The following is a 26,312-nucleotide window of genomic DNA, read 5'->3' as shown; positions in this document are numbered from 1 at the left end:
AAAATTGTTGAAATAATGCTCCCAATAATATATTGGACATGAAAACAGATTTTTCTTGTATGCACAGCTTTTGCACACCAAAGAGCCTATTAGTAACCAGAGATGGGGACTCGAGTTTTCAACTTGGACTCGTTTATTTTCCCTATATGAATTATATCCATTCAACTTTGTTCCACTCCATATTTTTCCCACGCCCCACCTGCAATGGTTCTATATCCCACAAGTAGGGCCCACCACCCACAGTTTGAGTACCACTGGGCTAAAATAACTTCACACCAGGCCTAAACAAAATAATCACACAATGCAGTGTCTGTGGTATATGAATAAAGGATGCTGGATCTACCATAACAAAACTTCGGTAAAAGATGGGTGAGTCACCTGGACGTTCATCAACTATATAACGGTGGCCTGCTACTAGGTTTGTGGCTAAGGGAGGTTAACTTGGTTAGACTTGCTAAGGAGCTTGAAAAGATGAGTGAGCAATTGTTTGCTTGCCATACTCGATCACATGCTGGCTTTATCAAGAAGGGTCGAGTTACCCTGTGTGACATTAGTCTATATCCATTTTATAGCCAGCCTCTTTCAGAAAATTTATTTTATACCAAATAACTAATCGATGCTGTTACTGTATGTTAATAGATAAAGGAGTTTATAAGAATAGATTGTAATACAGTACAGGCTTTGAAGTCACTGTTTTAAGCAGACTGTATGGTATGCAGCAGATGACAGAACACTTCTCCATAAGAGAATTAAGACTTGACTGGAAATGTGAGCATTTCTGTTAGTAACACATATATCCGATGTTACAGTTAAAGCTATTGTCATGTGGAAATGTATGTTGTTGTTTTTTACAATACATATCCTGACTTTCCAATGTCCCTTTCTTTGTTATTTAATTTTATTAATTAACTGCTATTTCTTATCTTATGTGTTTAAATTGTATTCTTTCCATTCCATTCCTAACACTGAAAATACTGCTAAAATGTTTAACACAATACATATTTTTTTAATTAATTTAATTAAATAAAACTAAAACTAACAATAATCAAATGACTAACACGTGATTGATAAAAATGAAGTACCAAAATGAACAATGGTTCAGCAATATTAAGCCACATTCGGTTCATTCTGTTAATATCACGAAAAATGTCAATAACTCAGCAGCAACATCCTCCTGCAGCAGATTGAATTAAGGCTAAATTCCATCCTACCATCACCACCACATGGGTTGCACGACCTCTGTGCCATCTAGAAAATGGTGTGACATGAACACAATGTAACCCCAGAGAGGTACTCCATCACTATACGTCTGCAGATTAATGGCTGAAAATGTCACAGGGAATAAGGTCACGCGCCAAGAGACCTGGCTATGAAGAGACATCTGAGCACTTCCAAGTCTGAGTTGCAGTTCCATGGTCCACTGAGAAGCCAAATGTGCTGCTGTCAAGCCCTGCCTTGCAAACACACATACACGCACACACACTTAACACCAGCACTGTGTGGCCTCTGTGATGAGGGAGGACAGAGACAGGGTAGACTTTTACATGGAACATTAGACATGATTAGAAACCATTCACTGAAATGCCTCTGTCACTTCGATGGTACAGCATTACAGCCTATACACCGGAGATAGTGAGTTCATTCTTTACTGCAACACGTGACACAACACAATATAAAAACTTTGCTGATGACACCCAGAGACAATGTCAAACTAAGAAAACGAGCTCATTTTAACACAATGCTGGAACTTAACTTACATAGAGAATATATATATACATAGATATATATATATATATATATATATATCTTCAGTGTACATGAAAAATATGCTTCAGCCAAATTGTAATATTTCATCTATAGGTTTCTTTACATTTGTTCAACTTTGTGCCAGAGCACAAGTAGAGTCAGTCATACCATCAGCATTTTGATCCAGACAGCTTTCTCCACAACAATTGCAGACCTAACTGCTTATATTCTAAAAGAGGATATAAAACCAATTTGCAGGGGAATTTCTAGAAAACACCATATTGTTGTTAAGTTGGAGTCATTTTGGTAACTTAAGACTTGTCTTGGAGTTCAAGATGTGCATTTTGTGACTGATGATCACATTTTCTTCTCACATATGTGCTTGCCAGTGAAGCGGGTGAACCTTATCATCTTATCCATCAAAGAAATTACTATTATTTCCGCCTGTAATTAAGCCCATGAATATCCCCTTACAATACTCATGCAAAAAAAAAGTTTAAGGGAATTCAGAAGCAACATTTAAAACAATTACAAAAGTTCTCTGTCGAGTGGCACTTTTGACATTCTCCCAGAAATGTTGTTGCTAAAGTGCCTTGAAGCAGCAGATTGACCGAATTCTTAGCAAAATGCCCCTGCACTTGTCAGATAATGAAAGTGTGCGTCTTATACAATACAACAGTATGTAATACCTGATTTGTAACCCTCCTGCAAGTAGTATGAATGACCCCCTTTACTAACAATGCTTTTTTTACTAAAATGTGAGGGTTATAACATTTTGCCTGCAACCATTCCCAGCTCAAATTAGAGCAAAGGCTTTTGTGTGTAAGTGTGTGTCCAGGAGGCTTATAGGAAAGTTAAAGCAATACAAACTGCCAAGCTAATAAGAAAGTGTGTTTGCAGTGGAGCGAGAGCAGCAATATTCTGTGTTTTATTTGGCACAAAACAGAGGCCGAAATATCAAGAAAAGAGGGGAATGGTTTAAGTCTAGTGTAAAAGTGTGAAAGTCAAAAGTGAAGTCTCCCACACTGATTAATATGCACTTTCCTCTGAGTCAATGTCGAAGACTCCACGCCACCTGCTTCTGCCCTTATGGCATGCCACCTGGGACATCTTACAACAGGCTTCAATGTCAGCCGCTATTGGTTTCCTTCAGAGAAGCACAAGATACTGTAATGATGGACAGAGACACGGCTTATTTAGAGCTGGAGAATATTCAGGCAATATCAGCAGTTTCAAGATTTCTGACTTCAAGATTTTATTTACCCAGTGTCACATCACTTTTAGAATCACTTCCATTTACAGTTTAATACAAATATTGTTACTGATGTATTTTTTTTTTGTCAAATTATACACCACAGCCAAGTGCTTGGAAAAAAGGACTGTACTATATCCTATCCTTGGTAATATAATAGGGTTATCGGACTGGGGTGGGATGACAGGGAGGAAAATCTCTCTTTTCCCAAAGAAAAATACATACTTAAAGGTATTTGATTTGTACTAATTATGTTGATGTTCTGTGTCACCAATATCTATTTGTCGAAAACATTGTGAATAGCTGTTGAAGTGCAATTTTCTCAGAGCCAAAGCAATAGCTTTATCAATAGTTCCTCTTTGATTGAATTCCAACCCCAACAGCCTGCAACAAATCAGCATTTGCAGACACCCACTAAGCAACACCATAATCATGTTTGGACTGAGAAAATCAAATTCTCAGTCAATTATCTTGGCCTCAATGGAACTGATAATGGTTGCTCTTAAGCAGTAAATTGGCACCGTTTAAATGTAAACACAATGTTTCACACTGAATGTGTTGGCTCTGTGTATCAGGTTTCCATTTTCTGGTCCAGGGCCACTTTTTCATTGGTGGGCACTGGTGGGGGTAGGAGACAGGGCCCTGGTGTACCAAGGGGTTCTTGGACTACATTAACATTATCAGTAAATCCCATCATAGTCACAGAGCAGTAAACTGAATGTTGTGGCAAGGCCCCAGCTAGGCTCTCCGCTGGCATATTCCAGAGCCAAAAATGATGTGATGAAATCACAAAAGCTCTGTCACAGCACCACTGACGACGATATGTTGTCTTCCAGTCACTCAAGATGACAATGGTATGTAGTATGACACCTACACAGTCTTAAAATACAGTGCCTTGCTGTCAGGCATAGCAATAAAACACATTTCATGTCCAACTTTTCTGAATGTGAAAAATTAGTGGCCTTACTGCACTTGGGGTAAAGGCTGGTAAGTCCTTCACAGTGACAGAATACTATTATTCTTATTCTTATACTACTTATTTTTGTAGTTTAACCTCTTTTAGGGTTAGTGTAATATAAAAACATACCTATAAATATTATATTCCATTTCTGTCAATAGATCATCCTAAACTGGACCTAAAAGCAATGTCATACTTTTTTCTCCTATCTTATAAAGACTTGCCCCTGTTGTTGCTCTATTGTGCTGGCTTCATGAGACATTCTCTAGAAAAACACTACTCTGATTTCACTCCTGAACCAGCAAATAGCCCAAAGCTACAAACCACCTTCGCTGGCATTCTAACTGTCAGTTTTCACTAGAAATAATGAGGCTTATGTCAGCCAGGAAGATGACAATTTGACTCATCTGTCAATAGTGAAGCCGGAGCATCTCTCAGATCTTTTTCTTGACATGCTACTCTATAGATCACTGATTCTATAAAATGACCTACATCTTCAAACAATGACCTGAACAAGTTTAATATAGAAATGCCCTGAACATGAAGGCAAGAAAATATCCAACAATGCATATGTACAAAAGGGCTGTTTTGTATTTCAGGGGCTAGGTTCTTGATCCTCTCCTCAGCATGGGCTAGTGTTTTGTGCTTTTGAGAAATGTAGATAAATACCGCTCATGTTGAAAGCACAAAACGCTATTTTCAAAGACGTGAAAAGGTCAGACTGTTCATGGCAGCAGCAGGGCTATGCACGACGTTGCTTGTTGTTATCACTGCTGTACATATTGCACCGATGACCATGTTGAATGTGGAAGAGACAGTCTCCTGCTGCTCTGGCCTGATTGAAAAGGTTCACAATGTTTCAACACGCTCTCTTCAGAGAGATTTTTCACCCTCTTGTTTCCCATTTTACAGCTTGATTCCAGCTGTTCTAAAACATCTCGCCTAGTCCTCAGAGGATTTGGTGAGATTAACAGTTGACTGCACATCCTATGGAAATTATGGTACTATACAGAAGGTAATACTCTACAGAGTTTATACAGTGCACTCGTGTTTTATAAGCACAATCCACACAAATATGCAGCAACGACACAGTCACACTAATAAGCCCATATGATCTGAGCACAACATAGCAAAGTACTACCTACTTCACCAATCTACTAACATTAGTGATAAAAAAAAAAAGTCCAAGACAAAAAACTACTGAGAATCATCAACCATCACTTTGCAAAGCTTTTTAGACACTCTTACTTAATTGTTGTTTTTACAGCTCACAATTTTACTGTGTTAACACTCTCCCCCAGGTTCCAGCAGCAGTAGGCAACAGTTTTAACCAAGAACACTCTGAAAGACCCACGGTATGCCTTCCCAGCACCAAGCGGTAGACAAAAAAAGCAATTAGCTTAGTCAAACGTCTAGCAGCTGATGTTAAAGACCCAGGTATCTTTGTCAGGAAACCAAGACATAAAAGAAGAATATTGGACTTAAATTTGTCATCTGGCCAGAAACATGACTCCAAATGTCTGACTCTAATATCTGTCTCCAGATAGTATGTGGTGCAGATGTGTAGTAGTGGTAGAAGTATTAACATGTACTGACAAAATACAACCCCTGCTGTATTTTCACTGAAGCAAAGGTAATAGCATGATCTTTAAATACAGCACATATACTTCTCATATATAGCCACAGTTGACAGACATTTTATTGTAATCTTTTCCATATGCTCGTGGGTAAAGAAAGGGGTAGGTTGTAATTTTCCAGACTGTAAAACATGTTAAGTATGCTGCAGAAATAAAATGCATGTACATGGCCTAAGGCACACTCCAACAACACCTCAGCTCAGCTGACATTAAATATTGAAACTGAAAGCCTTAACATTGCTTTGTCCACACTCTTGAATTCATTCAAAGTCAATGTAATGTAGCCAAAACAAAACATTTTCAAAGTGCAACTCCATCTGTGTCTGTATATGAACTTGTGGAATGTACTATTGTTTTAGGAATCACAATTCTTGTTTTCCTGAACTGTAAATGCACTGCCTGCCATTATCTAAAAATGCATCCATTCTAATATGGTTAAGACATGAAGAGAATACAATGGGAACGTAAGTTGGCAAATGCTTTAAGAGCCGGATAAATTGACAAAAAACAATTATTATATAGTTTTATCCTCAATGTATAACCTTTACCTACGACCACTACCCACAATTGTGTAGCTTGGATACAGTTAATGTCTATGCAATTCTATGTGCATGTGGGTTAGGCTGCAGACTTCTTCCTCTTCTATTTACTGGCATCATTGTTGTGTTACTGTGACTCTGTGTCTCATATAATTATCGTGCAGATATCGGATTAGGAATTTCACAATAGGAGACATAAAGACATAGAGGTTGGTGACATTCTGAGAACTGAACTATAAAAAAGGTCAATACGTTAAAGACAAGACAAAATAATAATAATATAAAAAGACAGCGCTACATAAATAAAGATGATTTGCTGAATAACAGGATGATTCATTTCAACATTCTAAACAAGCTTTAGAGGTCTCTGTGCTGTCTTTGTCAGTCCAGCTATGTTTTTATTCTGACTCTGATTTGTCAAAAAAAAATAAAAAAAATAAAAAAATCTTAGTAGTAGTTGCTTCATGTAGAGCTACTTGAATACTGCTATTCTGGATGTGCAGAAGACTGCATGTCCAAATGCCCAGTGTAAACAAAGAAAGAAAAAGGTTTTTCATTGTATTGATTCCTTTCTTTTTGCTCTGAAATTTGAGATTTTTATTAAATGAAATACACATAATGAAATGTATATATATAGTGATCACCTCCCCATTTCTGTGCAGCTTGTTTCCTCTGTCGACCATCTGCAATTGCCGACCCGCATAGCTTATGATGTAAATTTGCGCAAAATTACATGTAATGCAGACATGTCTCATTACACACTGAGAGTCATTATGATGAAAATGACATACATTGCTTAAAAGATTAATTGTTGGATGATACATTTGTTTGAGGACAGTTGTGGAAAGCTGTGACCATGCAAGCAACAATTAACAAGCCTTATTATTCAAAGCAACTGAAACTGGTCTGAGTGCTCCAAGTTGCAGCTGATATGAAATGTATTGGATATGCAATTTACTGTAATGAAATGCACAAAAACAACAAAAATCATAACACTTTCTTATAAAATCAGTTTTTATCTGGTATTTGAACATTATGTATCTGAATTTGATATTTTATATTGTGCTTGTTGGAACATAATACAAAAAACTATTTATATTGTTTCAAATTAGTCTTGACAGAATACATGGTATCATGGAATTACGGCTTATGAAAACTAAGTTTCATTTGAAAGCAGCAAAATGATGCCACAGCAGGAAAAAAATGTTCAGACTGATAAATGAGAATACAAGATAGAAATGTTGGTTGCTTGTTAAAGTTTTTGTGGTGTATCATTACTTTTAATAGCCCTTGCTGAGAAGGCAGTGTTTAATACAAAGATAGATCAATGTCCTAAAAACAGCTACATAACAATATTCAGTGGGTAACCTGTCAGCTTCCACTTTAGTTAAGACTTCCATTCAACAATTAAATGAGGTAACAGGATGGTAAGGAATAAACTTTGGTCTAAAATGCATATTGCCTCTTTAATGTTAATTGGACAATCACTACAAAGACACTTATAGTCTTTCTTTCGTCTAGTTCAACGTTAGTTCTCCATTGCGTCTGAGAATACACATCAATATTTAATGCCACAAAAGGGCAATCCCATTTTCTCATCCTACCAATTGGTATAAAAACAAGGATGCAGTGCTTTGGCTGCTGTTCCAGAAGAAGACAGAGAAAGAGCAAAACAGAGATGAGCTTTAAGCTGAGGCTCCGCTCTCCAGAAAGTCATTAGGTCAGAGAAGTGTGGAGGATGGTCGACGAGGGGCCTTTAATAATGAAGAGCTTGTGATCCACAGGGAAACACTGCCTGAAGCAGACATTCACACTGAAGCGGCTATGGAAATGAAAGATTTTGAGGTGCAGAAAGGTCCCAATACACATCTAAAAGAAACTGGCTGGCTAACACTCCTTAAAGTGATAGTTGTTTGATTTGGTTGACAGAGTTTTAATCTCTGACTGAATCACACCCTAAATTCTACTTCTCATTCATCACTACCCAGTGTACTAGCTGTTATCAATAAAACCACTGATTATAAAAATAAGCAACCACAATACATGTACCAAAATAAACCACATAACAAAAGCTGAACATGCAGAAGACACTTCCTGCATTAGCAGTAAACACAACAGTGAGGAATTGGGCACATCAAAATACTGGGCAGAACCCAAATCCCCTCCTGAGTCTCCCAGGCTTTGAATGAACATCCAAATTTAGGCCTTGGTAGCAATTTAGAGGAGACTAGCAGCTCCACTGGCTGTTGCACACATGGTGCATTATATATTCTCAAACCACTCTACAGCAAGACTCCATTCATGTCACAGTGTGAGCAACAGGCCTTGACTATCAGATGGCACATTCATAAGCTCCTATCATACTGGAGCTGACCTGTGCAATATGCTTCTTTTTTAGCAATAAGAAAGCAACATCATTCTTATTCCTTTCAGTTTCATATCTTTAACAATAAAACCAGAAACTTATCAAAGCGTACAGAGGGTACTGATGCACCGACCCCACTTCTTCTTTCTCAATACATACTCTCTCAGAGAAGACTGATACCACACCCAGACCATAGCTTAACATAAAGACGAGTAGTTAATTTGATTTATAAAAACATGAATATAACAAAACACAACTTGTGGTTTCACAGGGAGATATGTGACTTGTGAGGTACAAAACTGCTGGAAGTAATAGAAATAACCTGGCACATAGTCCTTCTTAATACCACAATGTGTTGTTTTTACACTTTTACAGCTTAAAGAAACTAATAAATAAGTGTTTAATAGTGAGCTTTAGATATGCTGGCAGGTGTTGCTTTGTTTAATTTTTTATTTTCAAGCTAGCCTTTTACCCGTTTTCAGTCTAAGCAAAGCTAACCATGTCATGGCAGTAGCTGAGAGTGGTAGTGATTGTGTCATCCAACTCTTGGCAACGACAACGAATAAGTGAATTTCCCAAAATGTGAAACACATTCTTTAATGTGGATTATTCACATCAGATTGATACCTGATCCATTTAATAAGGTTAGTATTGCTGCCAATACTGATTCATCTTATTGAGTCAGTGCATCCGTATTTGTCAGTTTCTTAAGTTCAATTTTGGCAAAGACATCACCCTGAGACCTCCTTAGGGATAGCCTACTGTAACCACAGAGATAAGCGACATGTCCTCTGTGAGGAATGTCTCGGGTAGACAGAGTAGACAGGACCTGACCTCTGATAACTGTGTCAGGGAGCTTGGCAGAGAAATCGAAAAACTGGTGCACTCGGAAAACACAGCCTACCTAGAAATATCTCCAAAGACTTAATTTATGGATTGAAGCTACTGCATCAAAGACTTCATGGAGATGATACACTTTGCCTTGACCAACTATTATGAATGATGAATCAGAGCACTGAGGTAAATTTGAGTCAGACATGAAAATGCTGGTTAGCTTAACAAGACTAAGGTCAAGAAGAGAGTATCTAAAAATGAGAACTGTCATGTCATGCTTGCCACAACTGATGAAGACAGCCCTTGAAGACACTCTATTGCAAGACTTATTTTTAGAATAGATTTATATGTACTGTAGTCACTTTTAAGGAGCTTCAGAGAAAAAGATTCGACACACCTGACAAGAAGACGTACTTGTCAACATAGTTAATAGCCTGCTTTGGTGAGCTGTATCTCAGGAGAGGTCGCTCAGCTACAGAAGCCACTTGTCAGGTAATTTCTACCTCTGCATAAGAGATTAGGGTAAGAGTCACACAGCCAATTACTGTCACTACAATGTCTCACAACATTAATGCAAAGAAGACAAATCCATCTTGATTGTTGTACAATCTCAGAGGTTAATAACAGGGGGCAAAATGTAATTGCTGTACATTTGATTGAGCCAAGCTTATGAGCCGCGAGATGAAACACTTTAAGAACAATCACCACTAAATCAATGCTCTGTCATATTAGTCAACTTGATTATTAGGCACGGCTTTGGATTTATTGCTCTGAATAAAAGTCGAAATGTAAATGTGGAAAGACATTTATTGATTTTTGGAGTGTTTGTGATTTATATCTGCGATTAACCTGAGACATTGATTAGAATTAAACACTTTTATTTTCATAATGTAGGTGGGGTTACCTTGTTGATAGGAAAAAAATTGGTAATTGATTAGTTGCCACTCTTTTGACTAGTCATTAATTGCTGAAGTCATTTTTCAAGGAGAAATTTTAAATGACATAGTTCATAGATTTTTTTGTGTTATCAGAAGCTGAATATCTTTGGATTTTGGACTGTTGGTTGGACAAACAATTTGTTAAAATACTTTGGCTATAGGACATTATGATGGGAATTTAACATATTTTCAGACATTTTATAGACAAAACCATTTATCCAATAATAGAGAAAACAAACATTAGGTTAATTAATCAGTAATCCCCCAGTAAATATTCTACACTGAATTTTCAAAAGCATAGTTGAATGTATTCCAGTCTTTTGTGGAATCATTTAATAAACTTTCTGAGTTGTAAAATTGTAACCATGCATGATGCTTGCTTAAAGTACATGGAGTAGTATGTAGAGGCTGCCCAGTGCATGCATAATGTGTGTTTGCAGGCTTTTAAAACATTTAGCCGAAGCCTACATGTTAATTATATTGTTCATTACTCTTTTGCTTTAATTATGTCTATGCAGTGTTTCAAACTCTGTACAAAGTGTAACCTTCAACTTGAACTTGAGATGGCTTGTGTGTTGTGCTGTGTGGTTCATGAGAATGTCAGTCATCAAGGTTTGCACCACGACTCCGCTACTCTAACTCAAGGTGACACCTATTTTTTCCCCATGTTCAAATCAAATAATTGAGGTTCAAGGTAACCTATAACTCTTTAACTTGCTTGTATGTCATGCTGTTTTACTTGTCTATGATAGGTTTTTGATGAGTTGGATTATTTTTATCTGTCTCCATAATTCCACTTTCTCATGATAGTACATTATACTATAAATTCATATTCTTTAATATGACAATAAACAAAAAGAACAGACAACCATAAAACCCCAAAAAAGCCTAATTGTGATGCTTATCACTTTCTACAGTCTACAAGTCTACAAATTTTCTCTACCGGCATTTCCTGGTTAATGAGGATAAAGTGATTATTTTGTGATCAGAACAGATGTGATGTTGACTTCAAGGGCTTGAACAATCAGAGTTGACAAAAATTCATCAAACTTTTTTTCGACAAAAACTCTACACTAACTGCTGTTTGTACATCAATATCGGCTATTTCAAACTGTTACTTCAAAAGCAAGCAAACAAACGTGGAAGAACCTGTACAACAGTGACAAAACCTATGTCACCAAACAACCCTCATGCAATCTGTTGCTTCAAACAAGCGTGCCTGCATTATGCACATCAACATAAATGTCTCAGTAAGAGATGGATCATGAATGCTCGCAATGATTAAACATTTCCGAGAGGATTTCGCACTTTTTCAAGAACTTTTTTCTGTCCCTAAAATACCTTTACTAGTCCTGCCTGTGCTGCCTTCTGTTCAGCTGGCCCCATCAAACTGTAAAATTTGCTTTCCCAAAATTATGCCTCTGATTATTATCCACCGAAGGCTATTAATTCCTTGGAAAGGGATGAAAAGAGGAGCAGAACATGAGAGAGGGAAAAAAAGACAGGCAGACAAAAAGAGAGAGAATATTAAAACGGTGAGACAATAGGGCAGAAAATACAGTGCGTCCACAGGTATTAACCTCACGAGCGCCCTGGCTAAACACAAACCGGCCTACACTTATTGGATTACATAAATCAAGTTTAAATTGTGTTTGGTCTCTATATATAGAGTATGTTATTGTTTAACAGAAAGTTTGTAAAGAGCAACACTCAGCATAATTGCAGACAGGACTTTAACACATTGTGACTGGATAAGTAATTGCCTGTGATGGTAATATAGTACCTATACCTTCCTTTGAAAAGGCTAACATAAATAAATAAATATTTTCAGGTACAGTGTGTTCTACAAATTGCCAGAACTGGAAAGATGGAAGAAATCACTCCTCCATAGTAATTATTCTACCTTTAGACTTTTGTCCGAATTTGGTGAATGGGACAACTTTGCATTATGAAAACTTACATGATGCACTTATTATGTGTCAATGGGGCCAATGAAACCAGGGTGTCATGATCACAGGTATTAACTCCAAATTTTCAGCCATCATCTCATGATGACTATGACTGTGAACTAATGTGTTTCCAATAGCTGAACATGATCCTGGTGTGACCTTTACTTGATAATGGTGTACCATTGATTGGCCACCTCCTACTGCATGAAGTCAAATTCACACCTAATTACTGCTGCATACCTGAACTCAAACAACAGATTCACACATAGCCTCACACACATGCACGCCTGCATTACACACAGAGATGTCTGTGAACCTTTCGAGACTAACACATCTATTTTGAATCTCTTGGATTTAGTTTTTCTCATTTAAATTTCACTTTACCTAGGTCAGTGCGCTGCATATTTCATACAGATTTGTAAATGTAAACCTGGCTGAGTGGCTGAATGGCAAGCACTGTCATCTTTTTTTTGGAGTGAATCTTGAATGCTTTTCATATTTTCAAGTGGTTCTGGTTTCCTATCAAGTCCCAATATTATCAAGTCTGGTGAAGCTGGGACCCTAATTTGCCCCTGTGAATGAGTGTGTGAACGTGATTAACCCAAGACAGACCGGAAAACTCCATGTGTTTCCCTGCCTTTTGCTTAGTGCCTGCTGGTATCGTCTTTTATACTAAAAGAAAAAAAGAATGGCAAGCTGTCTGCTAAGCTTTTTTATGAACAATGAAACAATTAAAAACCCATTAGATGTCACATTATGAAACATTTAAAATTGCATAGCAGTATGAAATGCGGGGACTCAATTGAAAGATTATTGATTGAATTATATTAAAAAACCCTATTAGGATTATTGAACTTTCTGATACCCATGCAATTTATGTTCGGTGTGTAGAAAGTTCAATATATGGTATAATCAGTACCAACAGAGGTAGCTATGATGTCATTATATGGATTTTAGAGTCAGTTTCCATTGAAGGGAGCATGACTCTTAGTTTGCCTCAGATCAAGTGGAAAGAACATTTTTGAAACAGTTAGGAAGATCTTTTGGAAGGAATGGAATATAATAATTATAGGTGTGTTTTCATCAGTGCATAATTAGTAAGAGCATTTTTATCTACAGGGAGTGGGTCCTATGGAGTCTGTCATATTGAACCGCCATGTTTCTACCACAGCCCAGAACAGACAAAGCAAACACTGGCTCTAGGGCCGTATTTCACATGTTTCTCAGCCACTGTAGTTTCTCCTATACACTTTAAAGGTGAGCAGTATTCATTTGTTGCAATCTGCAAAGTTATCGCTAGATGCCACTAAATCCTACACACTGGTCTTTTAATTAACTCATGACTTGCAATATGCAGCTATAAGGATTAAAAATATATATTTTTTAAGTTTTTAAAGCTCAGAGAGTTCAATAAAAATCTAATAAAGTAAGTAATTACTCCCCATTCACCTAATTTCTGTTCCATATATACGAGGTACGTTCTAATGTCACTGCAGAAAAAAAATTCTCGGCTATATTATTTAGGAGGTTTAGTTTGGAGAACTTACTACATCTCTACTGTGGTTTGCAAAACCTTTGAAGGGTGTTTACCAGTAAGCTAACTTTTGACAGCCTCAGAAAAAGTTTTCCATTGGAATTACATAGGAATATATGAGGTACGGCACAGCTGATTTAAAAGTATCTGTATTCATGGTCTAAAAGTAGGCAGAATCTGTATTAAATAGGAAAAGTAACATAAAACATGAGCCAACAAATCCAATCATGTTTTCAAAAAAAGAAAGAAAATGTGGGCACTAATCTTCAATTGTTGATATGTCTAAGGCCACAAAAGCAATCATAGGAATGTACTCTCTAAGAGAAACATATTAAATCTCTGTACGTCCAGAGGGGTTTTTTTTTCTCTGGGGTTCTCTTCTTGGCAAGGGCTGTTTCAGGAACAACGGGCCCTTATCAGGCACTGAGTAGTGAGAGATACCTGTGACAGCCGACATGTTTGAGGCCCAAGTGCTTAATCTCTGGTCTCTGCTACGGAGCAGTGAGGCACATCACTAAAGCAAGAGGGGAGTGACTGCACGCATTTCAAATCAGCCGACACTAGAAATGGAACGGGAGAAAACCAAGTAGCATGAGCACGAGAGCACTGCTCTAATCGTATCAAAGACTTCTACAAACAAACATGGGTGAAATGTGATTGATGGGAACACAGTTAATAGGACTCCCAATCCAACACTGTGTGAGAAGGGAGGGTGGAGGGGAGCAGAGATCAATAGCAGCTCGGAAGCATGTTAGGGAATCATACTGAATCAGATTGATGACAGCTGGTGGTGATGTATTTGGCAATCTAATTTTAACACAAAGTAACTCAGTGATAGTGTTGCCACAAGACTGAACTCAATCCTCATGGGCCAACAGTATCACAGCTGTTGAGAGTGAGTTGTGTGCTTGCTGCAGGTGTAAGTCGGGGCAGCAGCGTGGTTATATCTTTGATTTTCGATTCATGCACTATGCTATGAAAGTGCACTAAATTATTCATCCTTAGTGGCAATCTCACAAATATTTTAGGCCAAAAAACCGCTTTTAGTGCACTGTCAGGCTTGGACATATACTTTGACTGGCTCTTCCAAATTGATATTGAATAAATCAGACTGGTAGATATTCTTAGTGCAGCCTTAAAATTCATAGCAGTTGACAATAAACCGACTGCACATTTGATGTAGCCACTCGTTGCTTTGCACACAGGCATGAAAATGATGCCAGTAATTTCCCTTTCTATCCCCCATCTAACTGGACCGGGCTACGGTGAGCTCTGCCAGGGACTGCCACAACGCAGACAGGGCACAGACAGACATTTTAGAAAAGCTTATTTTCTGTCTGTGCATGTGTTCTTCTGTGTGTTCACGTTTGTGTGCGTGGTATACAATGTACAGTGCTTGTGTGAAACAATGTTTTTTTCTTGGTATCTTGGTAACAAAGAAACCCTTAATTCTGTGTGTCTTACATAAATACTGTACACCATACACACTGTCCTGCATCTTTACTAAATATCATTTCATCCTGTGTATTCATCTTCTGCTTAATGGCTGAAATATATTGCAGCTCTTTAAAGGCAATGGCTTGTGAGAATGACTGCAAAAAACAAATCAGGCAAAAGAGAAAATATCTTCAGTTCTGTGGTTAGCTGTTACTGCGTAACCATTTTATGTTTAAATCCATAAAGGAAAATTATGGATTATTACAGAGTTGGACATTAAAATGAAACACTTCAATGGCTCAATATTTCTTAATTGCTAAGTGCACCAATTCCTCTTTTAAGAAGGACACAGCGCAGCATCACCAACTGGCCTTAGGTTTGTCTGCTGAATGAAGCTTGTTGGGGGATGGATGAATCCCTCCCCTGTTCTGGTTTTCTGGGCCAAGTCTGCATGATGGGGCCCTGAGCCCTCAGTCTGTGCCAGGTGGCAGCTGGGAGAGAGAGTCCCCAGCCAGGCTTCAGCAGCCCTCACTCTGGTCCTCTGGCCACCACCGTTGTCACTTGGGGCTCGACACCAGCACTTCTGACCTGCAGATTGGTTATGGTCTGCCTGCAAAAGCCAGTTTGTCTTTTGTCCATTGGTCAGCCAATAATTTCAGGTGTGTCCCACCATTCAGCAAATCACCATTTAAAAACTATAGACAAGATCCATTTCTGCAAAAATTCACAGAGCTGACTTTATACCACAAAGTAGTGCTTCGAGACAGCAGAACATCCATCTGTAATCTATTCACCTAAATTAAATCCTGCTATGTCTGGTAGGGACACTAGCAGGAAATGTTCTCTGCCCACACAAAGTGATGAATCAAATCTTAAAGTATTAATCAGTGAGATGCTTGTTGTTGGGGCTGGGCCATAGGCTCAGCGCATACAAACTCATACATTAACCAGGGGATCTCCATATTGCCAGTTTAATATTTGGACGTGAGTGTGCCAAGAAATATAACAGCTTCTTCAAACAACAATGAACAAACTCTCTATGCAGGGTGAATTGCTCCCACCAAACATGTCTACCTCTTCACCACCTCACACATGGTAAAGACATTTTTTTTTTTAAATTAACATTATGCTTCATCGTGTTAACTTGACAGCTAATATAATGTTTTTCTGTGTCAGTTTGGAGTAGGGTTCGGTACTGAAACATGGTGTAAATGTGGCACAGGTTCCTATTAGACAGGTATCAAGCGAACCAAATCACAACACAGATGTCAATGACTTGTTTTAGTACCAGGGCTGTCGACTGAAATAGTTGCCCTTTGGTATAGAGATGCAACAGAGGCATTACCGCAAATGTGCAATTGCTGGTTAACAATACAGCAAAACTCTCTCTATATGACTTTGGCAGCAGGTAGGCTACCGCTAGCTAGTAGCAACCTTAATGGCGAGCTAAACGCTCTAAAAGTGTGGCTGTATTTCACTCGAAAGGATTTCAACAGGAGGGAAACATCTGGCAATGCATGGGATACACCTGAAAGCAGAGGGATACACCATGCCCAACTGCTTGTGTGACCCCTTGCCAAGCACATCAGCCAGCGGTGTGGGCATCCCTGGCCCCTGCGATGGAAAATAGATATAACAGTAGATGCGTGTGATAATTTCTTGCCAACAGTGATGATGCCGGCTGTCCACCGTTTAGCAAAAAATAACAACAACATTTTTTTAAGAATTGGTTCAGGAACTGTTTAGGCATTGGCACCATTGAAAAAAAAATTATTGTTATAGCACCGGTATCGAAAAAAACAACAACAAATGATATCCAACCCTAGTCTGGACACTCCAAGTACAGAACAATAGAAAAACACCTCAGACAAAGTGATTTAGGTCAGCTAACTGCATGCCAACCAGTCAGCTAATCAATCAAAGAAGCTCTGTCTTTTTTGCAAGGATAGACAACAGACACCAATGAAAAAAGCCTAGTCAGTTAAGTATGAGGTTAAACTATAAAATAGTGAAGTTAATGTTCCAGCTCCCTCTCTATATATATTTGAACAGTGTTATACACCATCTATTCCCATGGTAGAACAACTACTGCAAGAGAGGTCGCTGCTACCTTACAGCTGTATTTAGGTGAATGCATATGCATACATTAGCCAACTGGTCAAAAGCTAAATAAACAAAGTGAAGGCTACAGTTGCAGTTCCTCTGGGCCAGTCCAGACAGAATGGAGGAACTAGGTGAGAGCAACAGTACGATTCACAAGGATCCACTACTGCTGCATTGAACATTGACACATGCTGAGCACACAATGTTATGCAGGGGGCATCTCCTCAGGGTGCTGCCTCCATCCAGCTAGCAGGTCACCCTTTCAAACTGACCGACAGACTTTTAGCCTGAAAAGGAGACTTTCTCCCCTCTGAGACATTTCCAGAAAGGTGTTTACCAAACTCAGGCCTCACTTTTCACAACCCAGCTGCATACTAACCTTAACCTTTACTGTCCAGGCAGTCCATGGTAATGTTCACTACACAACTGTGCAACAGAGTAGAGCACAAGACTACTTCGTGTTTCAGCAGGGTTCTCGCTTGTGAGTATTTTTCTCTTTTACAAGGCACGTTACATCACCCTTACATTTCATTTTATGATGCCTTCTACAGTATCTTATCCATCACCCACTAATGATCTCATGCTCAACTCGACTAGTGAGAGGAGTGGTTTATCCCGCCACTACCCTTATGAGCCCCATTTTTATTAGCATATTTGGCAATAAAACAGTTATGCTTTCCTCCATTAATAATTTATCTACACTTCTTTATCAAGCAGCCATTTCAGTATACGGCTGAGCCTAGCTCTTGGATTCTAGTCCTGCAAGATGGGGTTTCTCTGAAGAAAGACTTATTGATTCGTTATTTGCATTTTAGATTATGTTATATATCGGAAAAATCTAATATAAAACCTACATAATTAAGTCACCCACATAATTAAGTCTGTCCAGAACATCAACACAAACAGATCATATGGGTCAAAAATGGAGCTCCTCCTTCTATTGATAATCAATGCAAAAAGTCAATTTACAGCCAATGGCTTTCACAACCCGATCCAATCCATTACTGATTCAATTGTAACCCATTACGACTGTGAGAGATGATATTAAAGGTGACACTGGCAAAATTACTTCAATAACTTTGTTCTACAGGAGTGAGCCCAGCCCCACCATCAAACCGTACACTTTAATGAGACATGTGGGGGCTGGTTCACAGCTGCCTCCTGTAGCTTGAGGCCGTACTTCACCTCTGCCCTGAGATAGATGTAAGAGCTCAATGACAGCAACACTTAGCTGACATCATCGGATAGATGTGTCAGCTGTTTTAATGTCTTTTCATAGCTTGTAAAAGACTGAATGCAACCCTGCAAAAAATGCTGTCTAAGCACTTAGCTCAGACAAACCTCAGAAAACCAGTAATGACTAGTACGATGTCAGAAGTGCTTTTGGGGGGGAAAAAAAACGAAATTAAACATTGAGGTTTGATAGAAGTGCTTAATCTGCTCATGTACAAACTGAAGCTGACCATGTTACCAGCTGACAGGCTGTTTTGAGGACTCGTCTGGTTTTCCAGCCAAGACAAACTTGTGAAGTAATAGTCAATAAAAAGCACCTGAAGTACAGAACACAGGACCTGAATGCCAATAACAACACCGGTCAGCGCCCACTCCACAAGTTTCCCTTTGCTGACTTTTACTAAGAAGAAACACAGTGCTGACTAGTGTATCACCTCCTGTTCAGACCACTCTCTCCTTCATCCAGTCCTCTGCCTTTGCTTTATTTACTTTTTCCAAACCAGCTTTAACTGGAAACTGCATGTGGTTTCTCCAATCACTGGGTGAAGACAGAGTAGCCGGGTGAGTGTGGGCCACTTTCCATCCTGAGGATCACCTATTGCTGAGGTAGACACTTTTGCTGCCGTGTCAGAACAGGATGCGGACAGAAAATCGAGCTACAAAGGAGGCCTCGCAGCTGGCGGGCTCATTTTGTGTGAATGCCTTCCAGAATAAGACGTAAAACAGCTATGAAAATAGAATTCAGTCCAACCTTTGAAGGTCAACCGTTAGTCACTACCCTGGAGTTCTCCAGTAAAAACGACATCCTGATCTTCATGTAACACCAACTGAATGTCAATGTCAAGGCCTCAGGACGATCAAAAACTGTATGGATTTTCGGTGTAGTGTTGCTAAAGGCATGTGATTTACATAATCTCTATTTGGTTGCAATTTATCATGTCCAGCTGTAATTTAGTGACCAATTTCCTGCTTCCAAGCTATCTATTAAATGAGTAAGGATACAATGGTGACATTAAGTAGAGTGAACATTTATTTAACTCAGCAGCACCAAGGAAGCAGAGTTATAGATAGTCATTGTGCACATGTCAGGGATTATTAATGCCCAAATCTCTGAATTGTTGCATGGTGTTCCTCGCTGTAACATCAGCAGTCTGGCTTTGATTACATAGTGATTCAATGGAATAAGGAGAATTTTAACTCCAAAATTTAAGGACTTAGATAAGTGACACTGTCATGACACATGACAAATATTTATTAACGCTTTTACATTACTATTATTAAAAGTTGTAGTATTTGTAGTTGTAATATTAGTTAGACACCCCTATAGATAAAAAAATCAAACATTTATAAGACACCAAAAGAAAAACATCAATTATAACATTATGTGTGCTGTATAAATGCTACAGCCGAAAGATTATCCCGAGGCTTCTTTCTTCCTCTCCAAGGCTCTTTTCCAAGTAACTGGCTGACTCTAAGTGGCACTCCAGTAGTGTTGCACTTCCATAAAGTTAGAGGACTCACAAGAGACAGATTTTTATAAAGAATGGTCAAAATCGAAGCAGCATAGACTGAAATATCTATATGGGTCAAGTTCAAATCCCACAATCGCCATAATAACTTGAGGCTATCTGAAAAAAATTCAAGGCTCAGACCCAAGCAAGGTAATCCTGATGACATCAGGGTCATTTTCCCAGACTTTAGAAAGCTCTTTCAGAGCCACTGAAGGCATTATAAAACTATTTTTACAGGTTGAATTGTGCTCCTTGTCACGAGTCAACTGAACTCAACTAAAGTGTAATGTCAGTGGAGTTCCCCTTTAGATGTTTTGTATGTGATTTTTTTTTTTTCATCATAATAAACAAATTCATTGTTTGGTTCCCAGTAACATAGAACAATAATAGATAATAGAAAACAAAATGAAACTCATTTTCTATATCATTCAGGTTGCACAATGAACAAATTAGTGTCTCTTCTTCCATTCCACTGAGTGGTAAAATACATTTTAACAGGGCATAACATCAATGCTTCTTGAATAAACAACATAATTTTCCATACTATATTTATATTCTATGATCCTATAGTTTTGGTTAAGTCCAAGTGCTGTATGTCATTCGTAGTATTGTCGGTTAATCAAGAAATTTCTTGACACTGTACCACACTATTCTAAACAGGTGGTTACTCTATTTGTAAATGTGAAGGAAGCCAACTTTAAAGGGTTTAAAATGTAGAAAATCTAGACTCCTGTTATCACTACTGGTCAACAAACTGCCCACAGACACTAAATGAATTCTCCCTCATTTAGATCTTGTGCGAACCTTTGCACACACTAACACACCCAGGCAAACACATACACTAGTGCGATGCTATCTCACTATCTCACTTAATTAGCTCTTAAAGACAGCCTTCCCTGCATTAGTGCATGGACCTATCTGTGTCTTCCACTATACTATCATCTTTTAAATTGGGTATACATTTCAAACAACCTTGAGCTGTTTGTGCTAGATGATGCTTATCTCGCGCTGAGGTCACTGACTAAGATCAAGGGTACTTTGATTTTTTAACAATTATAATAAACAGGCAGTATGGCAGTATACCAGTGTGACTAAACTTCTCAAGCCCGTCATTTTGTCAGCATCAGCAGTGTGCTGCCATGCCGGCCCGGTCAGGTCAGACTCCTCAATGTTAGATGGACACAAGTGATAAGGAATGGAACATAGTAGAGGCACTTCAGAGAGACACTGTAACTGTATAAATGAGCCCTGGAAATGCTTCAAATTCATGTACAGAAAACCACAGACTTACTGCTTGGCATTCAACGTAACAACGCTGCTATTACAAAGCAAATTAATTTCTGACTAATTAGGCTAACAACAAGCTTTGGTGTTGGAAGAAATAAGAAATGCTATTATCATTACCGTCCATTTAGACACAGCTACGAGAGCTTTCATTTATTCTCGGTGTGATGCAGAGGAGAAGGACGGCATCGGTTTGCAGACAAAGATGCAGGTCCCAACTATACTTTCAGATCTCTGTGTGTGTGACTGAATATATCTCAGCTTAACTGTGCTCAATTGAAATATTGTTGTACTACCCCAGATGAGACAGTCCAATGGCACATCATTATTCACTTTGATTCAAGCTACACTAATAGAGCTCAGCTCTGCAATGCTGACAGACACAAACTCCAACAGTCTTTTAAATAATTTTTAGGTGGGTGTGTTCTTTTTTTCCCCACCCTCACAGAGCAGGGGCATTCTCAGGGACTTCAAGAGACAAATTCATCTTTTCATTTCATGCACAGAGAGAGGTAAACTGTGTTTTTCTTGCCTACTGTGATTGCCAAGCAAACTCTAAGTCCCTGTTTTCCACGCTGTGTTGGGGGGCATTTGGAAACATTTGGGACGGTCTCACATGAAGCCAAGCAGTCTTGACACACATTGCTATGCTGGAGAAAGATGAAGTGAGGAAACTGTGACTTTGATGCTAGAAATCAACAGCTATACTAAGTTCCACGACATTAATTTATGCTTTTTTGGTTTTTAAAATGTGCTTCACGCCACAGCAATCACTCTAATACTAATTTTCCAAGCGCCCATAATTCAGCATGTCTCTACTCAAATGACACCCTGAAAAATTAATAGGCAGGACCAAATAAAGTTAAAGTATAAGCATAACTATTTAAGCAAAAAATCACATTTCCGTTGTAATCAAGTAGCCTACTAGATTTTTTCTCCTTTGAGGATCCATGAGATTGGCATCTGTGATATACTTTCAAAAAGTAGCCTTCAATAAATAGCTGTTTAATGAAAATAAAATAGCCTAATAGGTGATGTGAGTCTGGCTGGCTTTACCATCAATGGTCCTTACATGCCACATGAGCCCAAGGAAGATGATAGTGAAAACCCCTTTAATACAACACTCACCATGGACACATTAATGGTATCATAAGGTGACAGACTTCAAATGAACCAGTCTGTCATTTTCACACATGCAACAGTCAACATCTCTGCTATAAATAATGAGTTCCGCGACAAAGGCTATGAGATACCGCACTATCTAGAGTTGACCGTGCAGAACTAGTACTATCAACTGCGTCTTCATCCGATGTTGAGATGATCTCACGGTACAAATACAGGTTACAGCTCGGGGAGATACAAAATACACTTTGGCACAGGGGTATTTTCACCTGCTGCACTGTAGGACAGCGCTGCTACGCGCCTGCAGTCAGACCCGCTGAATCTAATGTGGCTCCCAACAGCCTCAAGAATGTTCCTGAAAATGCAAAAGCTCTGCTAAATGCGCAGGGCAAGTTCAAGGTGGTATCGTTATTTGTGGTTTATCAGCTGGGACATATTCCAATGCAACATTTTAACATCCTGGATGGTAAGAACACTAAAAGATGCAGACTTCCAGCGTGGCATCCCACACTGGACAAAAAAAAAAAAAAAAAAGATTGACGAGCAATTTCAGATGATCAACTCTTTATCATTCATGAATTGTGGCTTTTAAAGCAAACATTCAGCAACTGCACAACATTTGACCGCACTAAGACGGCCTGTGGTGCCAAGTTTGATCGGACTGCGCATCCCCGACGGCCCGGGTTCTTCCTTACCTTTATCCTCGTCCGACACTATCGAGGGCTCGGCGCACGGAAATAATCCCGAGAATAGGGCTAGAAAGGCGAGTATAAAAAACTCGGACATGTTGTCGGAGAGCGGGCTATAAAGAGCCACGGTGCTTCTCCTGGTCCTGCTCCTGGTCCGGGTCCACTCTCCCCCTCCACCACCACCCGCTTGTCGAGCGCCGTTATTCGGTGAACCAGTGCGCAGAACAGTGCAGCGCTCCCCCCGCTCCGCGACACATGCACACCGCCGCTCTGTACAGCAAGCAGACGCACACCGGAGACGGCAGGAGAGATGAGAGTCAGAGGCAGAGGGACGGAGGGAAGGCGGGGTGGGAGTGTAGGAGGGTAAAGAATGAGTACGTTTCCTGGCTTTTCCTCAATGATTAAATGCCGTCAAGGCGGCGCAGCTCGCCTGAAATTCATCATACTGGTTAGCTGTAGCCTACAGTCAGCGGAGTGGGTGTCAGAGGGGGGTCCTCAAAAAAAAAAAAAAAAAAAAAAAAAAAATGAGGAAAAAGTCAGAGAATGTAGGATGAGGCATGAGTAATTTCTCTCACCATATTCTCCAATGAGCACAGAGTTCAGTAGTCACACTCCTACTAAACCCTGCATCCTTACAGAACTGGCTTGTAGCCTGCAAATCTTATAAAATAGCAAAGTGTGCAAATGTGACTGCTGAGCTGTTGGACTTGTTTACAGTCACAATCAAGGACACTCCAAACTGTCACCCATTGGACCACACAGAGAACAATGAAGTATTGTATTATTTAGCATAGACCTGAAAAAAACATTTAACACCTGACTGCATGATAATAATTCAGGACAGTCCTCCTAAATACTACACTATGAAGCTCAATTGATCCGTGCAAGATGCTGTTGTTGTGTTTTAACAGTGCTATGGCTTATTGCAGTAGAAGTTCATGAAACGAGGCCCACTTTGTTACAATTCCATGGAAACTCAGTAGATGACTGTGTGACCTTAAATAGGGCTATCTGAAGGATAATTGATAGGCTGCTGAGCTTAATGTCATTCACTTACTGCATGTTGCCGCCTTTGTTAGTGTGATTATTTTTGACAGGAGGAAGCAGAATGATGGAAGCAGAGCAAGAAAAATTAACTTGAAAGCCTTCTTACTCAGTGGATGCTGTGATAAACCTCCCTAGGTGAAGCACTGCAGTCTACTTTGTTCTGTTCTCTTTTGTTTTTTAACTGACAAGTAACAAAGAATGAGCAGGCAATGAGAACTTTGCAGGAAGTATGTATTAAGCACATGTGCAAAATGTTTCTTAATAATGCTTCTGCAGGTCAAGAGTTCCAAAAAAGCAAAACCCATTTTAATCTATTTTTAAGTTCAATGGCTCACGAGGGTCTCAGAGGCAAAGAGGTAAAATTATCACATATTTGAATTAAGAGTTACTGACGGTCCAAAATATTAAATAATTGAATCTTTAAAAATGTATTTCGGGGCTGTTAGACCCGATGGTATTTTAGTGAGACATAGTCTTGATGTTAAGGTTAGTAAGCTGCTCTGTGACTTCATCCCCCCCTTGTATCTGTTTGGTGGAAACAGTGAGGACTTCAACTTTTAATCAAGACTGTCTGTTTAAATTCTGTCATTCTACATTTTTTAATTCTGATCTTTCCGACTGAATTTATAATAGGCCTAACATTTGTATAGAAGTGCGCTATTTCTGTCAAGTTTATTCGCTATCATAATAATGATAATTTATAATAGTTCTTATTAACAGAGAAAGTAATCAGTAATTAAAAGTGTTTTTGCAAGAAATTTGCTACTTTTCTTACTTTACTTTTCTTTAGCAACAACATCTACAGAGCTATTTTATAAGAGGTTCACCTACCTAAAATGTGTTTTCTTGCATTATTTCATTTTGTTGTAAGGTTTACTGCCTTTGACCACTAGTGGTGTTGCAGTCCCTGCATTGTATATTTTACTAGAATGAGCATTGTTTTCTTTAAAAGACAGATTTTATTTAGTCTCCTTTTACCTGTGCAATTTACAGTTTTAGTGTCTTATGTGAAATTCCACAGCCATGAAATGAAAAGCTCTTGGATTGTCACAATGTCATTGTAGTTCAGGGATAAAATGCCTATGCACTGTGGATTGGTCTTCATGGCTAGTCAACTTGCCACTGACAGTGCCAGTGCCAGTGTCTGCCAGTACACTGGCCAGCATAAGAGAAAGCTGTTGCCGGATGTTTTCCATAGATTGGTGTGGATTGTACATCTGAGCTGAGTATGGGAGAACTTCTGAAGAGCAGGATGTCATAGCATTGTGCAGCAGTGGTACAAGAAGAAGGGAGAGCATTGAATGAAGTGGGCACAGATTGGTGAGTATCTTTTTGGACAAAACTGAAGTCAAAATGGAATTGTGTTTACTAGAGGATGACATATTCTTTCACTGCAGTATTCTGTAGGTAGTTACAATGCACAATACATTTTAAAAGACTGTCTCTCAAGTAAAACCACAGAGGAATTTAGCAAATAAATGTAAATAAAGCTTTTCAAATTGAGTTTCAAAGTGTATTCATGAGCTTGAAAGCATTCAGACCAAACAATCTCACCTCAAGGTCCATTTGACATTCCTGGAAGTCTTCACAGGATCTTCATTAACAAATGGAGATTGAGATCTGGAACAGCTAGTAAAGACACATTTTGAATAAACCTCATCTGGTCATGAAGGTTATTTGATAGAAAACTCCAGAACAGTCACTAAATGGACCTTGAGCTGAGAATCTGCCATCTGCTTTTTCTTGTGTTTGTTAGAGCTTAAGAACACACCATGAAATTTCTACACTGTACTTTTCATATCTATCTGAAATTAGGTCTTAGTTAATCCAAAAAAAGTACTTGTATGGTCCATCTGTGTTAACACCAGCAATCAACTGTAGCAAAGACAAGAATAAGATCATCTTTTTGTGTTTTCTCCTGTACTGGTCGAGTATCTCAGAAGTAAAAGGTGAGTAAATGGCAATGTGCAGCGTAGTGAAGACTGCCCACACAGCAGACTGCCCACGACTGGGCCACAGGATACTACAGTCCAGCTAAAATCCCTCGACAAGCTCTCTCTAAACCTTTAGAATGGTTTGTTATCTTCATTAATTTACTACATGTTGTGAAGTGCTTTAAGCGATAAGAATAGGT

The 26,312-nt window shown here is 38.9% G+C and overlaps 1 protein-coding gene across 1 annotated transcript in view; it reads right to left on the bottom strand.

Annotated features, from left to right (window-relative positions):
- The window catches only part of LOC127365947 (low-density lipoprotein receptor-related protein 1B-like), a 241,426-nt gene extending 217,824 nt beyond the window's left edge, over window positions 1–23,602 (bottom strand). The window contains 1 exon segment of the mRNA XM_051404535.1: window positions 23,138–23,602. Within this exon segment, the coding sequence (XP_051260495.1) occupies window positions 23,138–23,228 (91 nt within the window). The 5' untranslated portion in view covers window positions 23,229–23,602.
- Between the last annotated feature and the right edge of the window lie 2,710 nt (window positions 23,603–26,312).

Source organism: Dicentrarchus labrax, unplaced genomic scaffold (assembly GCF_905237075.1).
Source record: "Dicentrarchus labrax unplaced genomic scaffold, dlabrax2021, whole genome shotgun sequence".
In the NCBI taxonomy this organism is placed as follows: domain Eukaryota; kingdom Metazoa; phylum Chordata; class Actinopteri; family Moronidae; genus Dicentrarchus; species Dicentrarchus labrax.
Note: the sequence above shows the minus strand (reverse complement) of the source record. Positions and strands in the feature narration are given on the sequence as shown.